Here is a 6646-nt window from a genome sequence, read left to right as displayed (position 1 = left end):
TTAAGAAAATCACAAATCTGAAAAATAGTGCATGCATATTTACCCCCTTTTGCTTTGAAGCCATAACATAATTGGTTAAATAAGATTCACCTGTGAGCAATCTTAGCGTCAAAGACCTCCAGTAAATAAAGACCTGTTCAAAAATCAACATGATTACCTGCCGTTCATGACGGGGTGATATTAAACCCTGAAATGTATCTTTTAAAAAAAAAAAAAGTATCAAACTGAAATGTATTGAATATTATTTTATTAATTCCCAAATGTAAATTAGGCAATATAAAAAATACTTAAATAATGCAACAAAAATAAAACTGTTGGCAAACTTTTAAAGAAAGAGGTGGATGAAATTCCCAATAATCATATGTATAGAAAATGCCTGACATCGTATGAATCTTTGGTAAGTAAACACAGGTGAACAGAGTTATGGTTCAATAGTTTGATGTTCAGGGTGGAGTAAGAAATCCAGACTAATTCAATCTGTTATGAATATAAGAGGGAAGCAGAAAGGAGGTGGGGTCAAAATATGTTCCTGCAGCTATGCTTTACTGAAACAAAAACTAATAAATTCCAGATATTACTGCTGTGTCCTCGACAATCCCGTCTTGCTCTGTTATTTGCCAGGATCTCTTATTTCTCAAGAATGATGAGAATGATTGAAAAATTCTCCTTTAGTTTGTGGTTTGCTCTCCCACATCAAAGACAGCTCGTCTGGATTTCTGACTTGTTCTTTGGGAATCGTAATCAGCGGTTCCCCCACACAGAAACAACTGTCCTGTCAGCACACTCGTTCGTTATTACAGGGATGAAAAAGTGTCCGATTTACGAGCAGAAATCCCTTCAGACCCAAACTAGATTGGACAGATGTTTTTGTTTTGTTTTATTAAATGTTCTTCCTTGAAAAAAGGTCAATAAAAATTTCCAAGTAAATATTAAAAAAAGACACACGAGAGCGGAGCAAATTCGACAAGCAGCCACTCAGACAGTCAGTCTGGAACAAATAATCAAAATTATCACAGCTGTAATCCAAGCGGAATGAAACAAACAAAACAAAAATAGTCAAAAAAACATGTGGCACTTAAAGTTACAGTCTGCTCATTTATGAAATGATATTTATCAGGAGTTAGTACCTTATCAGCCGTGACATCAGAGCACACAGTAGGAGGAAAGGGCAGAAGTTACCATATAAGGGCCTATTTTTCAGGCTTATGAAACAACTTTTGCATGATGCTTTTTGTCTAATTTGTTGCCGTTTGCTCCACCGAACAACGTCCGTGGTACGTGTGCAGAGCACAGACGGTGCTGAGGCTGCTAGCTGGTAATTGAGTAAACTTTGGGACTGACTACATGTGCTTATCAGGCTGACTGACACATCCAGTAGCCTCAGCAGGGGTGTCCAATCCTGGTCCTCGAGGGCCACCATCCTGCATGTTTTCCTTGTTTCTCTGCTCCAACACACCTGATTCATTGGTTTAATTCCCTCTTCATGTTCTGCAGAAGCCTGTTAATCAGCCACTGATTCAAATCAGGTGTGTTGGAGCAGAGAAACAAGGAAAACATTCAGGATGGTGGCCCTCAAGGACCAGGATTGGATTAATATTAGCTAATGTAGAGTTATTTCACACTGGGATGTCCTTTTTGAGAGAATTTAATAAGCCTCAAAAATGATATAAAACAGGCCCTGGTTTGGTTAGCCATTAGCCTAGCCTGGATGAAGACTTCTGCCCTTTTCTCCATCCTGCTGACTGACATCACGGCTGATACTAATTACTGGTAACTATTTAACAGAACATCATTTCCAAATAGGGCAGACTATTCTTTGAAGCCAAATTTTAGGTTTCATATGAACATTATACTTTCTCTTTTTATTGAATATGAAAAAAATATATAAATATAGGTTTATTTCTAAAACAAGGAGAGTAAATGTTTTCTGAATGTGCTGCCTGTGAGCTAAACAATGAATTTTTACAATCCATGGGTGTTTCTCTCCCTTAGCCACACGTCGGACAAACACGGCAGATGTGGAACAAGTCATTTTACATTTATCTGCACAAATCTGCAAGGAACACAGCAGCATTGTGCAGTCAGGTGGCAACTTGAAGCAATCAAATCCTTCCTTACTGGTGGCTCCTGGAGCTATCAGCCGCCATCCAGGCCCGTGAAGGCAGAGTTGGATTGGGTTTGAAAGATGATAATAGACTCCTGAGGAAACTAATCTATTTCTAAAGAATAAAGGGGTATGAATTCTCACACTTGCCCTCCATCTCCACCTGTCCACCTCTCTCTTTACACCACCTCTCCCTGCAGTAGTATTACTGCACAATGTCACAATTGAAACATACCAATTAAATAGATTTCGGACAGGAAGGCATGTATTACACTTTTAAAGGTGATGGCTCAAGTTTTTTCTTTTCTTTGTATAACATATACTCTATACCGCTTGTGGTACTGACGTTTTTATGTACAGTTTCACGCACTTTGTCTATGGAAAATAAAATCATTCTGTTTGGTTTATGCGCACAGAAGAAAATCTTACGACAGAAGAACAATAAAAAGCTATTTTGCTTTTGACCAAAACCGCAAAAGCTTTTAAACAGACTGTAAAATATATGACATATTTACAGATTTACTGAATGTACAGAAATATAATCCATTGTATACCAAACATTTACAACAATTACTTTTTGATCTTATAAATAAATCAATATTAGTGTTCATAAATGCCATTTAACTAATAAAAATAGTTTTCAAAGTTACAAAATGCAGTCTTTTATATGTCGAATCCTATCTTTCCTCATCATCTGTTTTGTGTCTTGCGTGGAACAGGAAGTCTTTAATATGTTGCAGCTCTTTACATCCAGGAGCTCTTTTATTTCTGGATAAATAAGCTTAAAAATCCAGTTTCAAAGTTTAATGCTGCAAAAAGACAGCTGTTACAAGTCCAGGATCAAATGTAAACAAGCCAACACCAGGACCCAGATGGCTCTGGTTCGTCTGAGGCTGCCAGAGCTGCTGTCTATTTTTGAATCCTTGGCAGGTGGATGATGATAATGATGATGTTTGTAATCACCGGTCACATCTGGACTCACTGTGGAGAAAGCAGAGATGAAAATCACAGATTGAAGGATACTCGTTATCAATATGACATCATGGGAGACGTGTTGCAGTTCGACATGAAGGATGTCTACAATTTCTTACAGTCAGCAAATCCCATATAAAAAAACAAAACAAGAAAGGGTCAGAAAAGTTCTGAAATCTTTCCAACATTTTTCCCTGCCTGTGAAACATTTCCCTAAGCCCATTTAATGGTAATTTAATGGTTCATAGTTGACCTTGAGGCTGTAAAAGCTTTTTAATTTAAAATATGAATTTAAATTCCAGTGAATACTACCTTTTTAAAAAGTGTCTTTTTGGGGTAGGAGTGCTTATTTTCAATTAGATCCAGCATTGCAGCTATTTTGATGGGATTTGCTGTAAAAAAAATATAAAAGCTGAAAGAATCACACACAGACTTTCTCTCAGTTCAGCCTAAGTAGTTTACAGCAGTAAGCAGAATGTCTTATTTTAATTTAATATAAACAGCACCCATTTTCATGTCCCAACACACAACACATTTTTATATTAAAAATAAATGCACTGAAATTACTTCTACAGGTAAATCAGTGCAAAGTGTACACAAAAATAACACTTATCAATATAGTCTCTTTTTTATAACACATTTTTGCACAGTTACTCATTTTTGGGATGTGATTTTCAGTGCTTGACATTAAAACGCTGAAAACTCCAAGTTTTAAGGGCTGCACTGTTTTACTGTAACAATAATGTAAACTAGTTTCATAAACTTCAGATGTTTAGAGGAAGATTTTTGAGGTTAGGACTTGGTGTACACGTCTGAGTCTCGTAATGTGAAGGACTGAAACCGGTTCTGAGTTCTGCCACATGCGGAGTAATAAGCACTCCTCAGACGGCTTCAAATATGTTTTGTTTTTATTGTACTTAACCCAGTAAAAGTGTAGCCATAACCCTCGGATACAACAACAATAAAAAACTAAACAAATACAGTCAAGTTCAGGAGCACAGCAGGGTTCATTTTCTCCGGTTTAGTCCTGAAAGATGACTTTTTTTTTCTGTGAAGCGCTTTAATAACTGGCACTTAAATCTTTCCATTTCAACTTTAATCTTAAAAATATTCCCTTTTTTATAATCTTCTGATTGTTCCTTATCCTCCGTCGTAAGGTGCAAACAGGCCCCCTCGATAAGCTAAAACCTAAAGCTATCAGGTCTTCACTTTTTCTGTCAATCAAAAAAAACATATTTTACATTTTTACAGTTAAGATTGAATATGTGAATAGAACTGAGGGAGTGCTGTGCTTATTCCGTAACAAAACGTGGGTCAATGACAACTTCCTGTCCCTTTTTTAACTCAATGCTCCTTCTCCGCACAGAAAAGGAGTCAGAAAAGATAAACTGGACCTTAGTTAAAAGTTAGTTAAAAGGCTGCTGTGAAACCACAAGGCAGAGGAGGACTGATTATTCATTCATTTTAAAATGATGACAGTATGATTAAATAAGACTGATGGCCGAAAGAAGAGGTGCAAAAATAAACATCTTTTTTTGGAACAAGGCAAAGGTCACATGACCTCCATCCTCCTTAACTTCAGGCTGTTCCTGTGAGAATGACTGACTGCAGTAAGAATTATTTTCTTTCCCCGGCTGCACCAGACTTCAATCAAAGTACACAAAGAGAGCTCATATTAACCAAATGAACATCTTTATCACATTGAGGGATAATGAGGATAGAAAGAGACAAGCAGCCCTGCAAGCCTTAACAGCTCTAAGAGGGAGAGGGGGGGAAAAAAAAAAAGATAAAATGAACCCAGTCGTTTTTTATCTCTAAGTGTTACAGCAGCTCGTTCTTCAACTATCCGGTTGTTAACACATTATAACTTCCTGTGACTGATCCAAAAGTCCTAAAACTGAACCATCCTTCAGGAAAAACACCAGAAATTAACTGAATTAAGGTTTGATCTGGATAAAAGATTTTTGTTTTTAGATTAAGGTTTTGTTGTTGGGTTCAGGGGATGTTTCTGTCTGACTCGAACAGAAAAAACAGAAAATACAGTCAAAGCAGAACATGGAGAAGATCAGCATCATCTCTACTGCCTCCCAAACGTATTTACTATGTGGGGTTTTGACGAGTATGTTATCATATGTTGTTGTTTTTTTTGTTTTGCTCGTAATTATGGCCACAGCTAAAATGCCTCATACATATTTCACAGCTGCAGTACATTAGAGCCCCGTTAAACCATTAAGGGAGTCTGATTTTCCACTATTCCTATTTATAGCGTGCTGTTGCAACCACAGGGCACCTTAACTCTCCACCTCCTACCCCAGAGATGTGGCAGAGAGCATCTTGGGTGCATCTTTGTGTCAACAGCCATTAGACTGTTGCCAAGGTATTACAGGTGTTAAAGCTTATTACCTGGCATTACAAACAATAACTGTAAAAATAGATCATCTGGGGACAATTGTTTTTATTTATTTTCAGCATGGATTCACTGAAATGACCGATGTCTGTTTATTTTGTGTTTTTGTAATTCACTTTCAGGTGAAAAAGGTTTTACATTTAACGTTAACCTGCTAATTAAAAAGCTGAGGTGTAATCGCTAAACTGTATTGTGACATAAGTAACACATACTGTAGGTAAAATCAAAATTCCAGGAAAAAAATAAAAATAATGAGGTGTAACTTGGTGTCAAAGCACAATGAAAGAAGATGATGCAGGTCTGCGTTTTAACCTCAGGAGCTCCGGAGCAGCCCAGTTAGTCACAATTAGATTTCTTATTTTTAACAAGGTGCACAAAAAGGAACTTCCAGGTTTAACCTCGTTTCTGCTTTCGTGCTGCACATCAGACGTTTGCAAACACCAGGCAAAGTGTCCCATTCTAGATGATGCGCCGGTATATTTTTCTGCAGTATAAAAGGAATAAAAGCAGTGAAATGGTAAAAGTAAAGGCTTCCCGTGATAACCTTTTTAACTACACTACAAATTTACTAAGAAATTAAGGGGCGTTGAGATGAAATCATTCCAAATCCTTAAACTGTTCATTCAATACTTAATCAAGAACTCAGATAATCGGTTCAACTTGTGAATAAAATGAGTGTAAATAGGACTAGGGTCATTTATTCTAAAAGTTGTTTAGTTTATGCATTCGTTAGTTGCATAGTGGTATTTTATTATTGCCTCTGATACCGTGTCACACATGAAGAACCGGCACGTCGTATTTAATAATTGAGAGGAAAAGAAGAAATTGTAATGAGTCTAAAATATATATTTTTGCAAATAAATAAAATATATAAAATCTCTCTTTAAAACAGCAGTATGGGAGTAAAAGCAACCATAAAAACAGACAGATATGAAACATAAAAACCAAAGAACAAAGAGGAGAAAATTTAAAAACATTCAAAATCTATCGACCGTAGTAATGAATGGACGGACGGATGGACGGTTGGACGGACGGACGGACGGACGGACGGACAGACGGATGGACAGACGGATGGATGGATGGACGGATGGATGGATGGACGGACGGACGGACGGACAGACGGATGGACAGACGGATGGATGGATGGACGGATGGATGGATGG

General features: G+C 37.2%; 1 protein-coding gene across 1 annotated transcript in view; it reads right to left on the bottom strand.

The window, feature by feature from the left end:
* Positions 1–230: 230 nt before the first annotated feature.
* The window catches only part of gpc5a (glypican 5a), a 164208-nt gene continuing 157792 nt past the window's right edge, over positions 231–6646 (bottom strand). The window contains exon 9 of the mRNA XM_017440511.3: positions 231–3085. Within this exon, the coding sequence (XP_017296000.1) occupies positions 2931–3085 (155 nt within the window). The 3' untranslated portion in view covers positions 231–2930. The remainder of the gene's footprint in view (positions 3086–6646) is intronic.

The sequence above is a fragment of the Kryptolebias marmoratus genome, linkage group LG15 (genome assembly GCF_001649575.2).
Source record: "Kryptolebias marmoratus isolate JLee-2015 linkage group LG15, ASM164957v2, whole genome shotgun sequence".
NCBI classification, from domain to species: Eukaryota; Metazoa; Chordata; class Actinopteri; order Cyprinodontiformes; family Rivulidae; genus Kryptolebias; species Kryptolebias marmoratus.
This window is presented reverse-complemented; position numbering and strand designations above follow the sequence as displayed.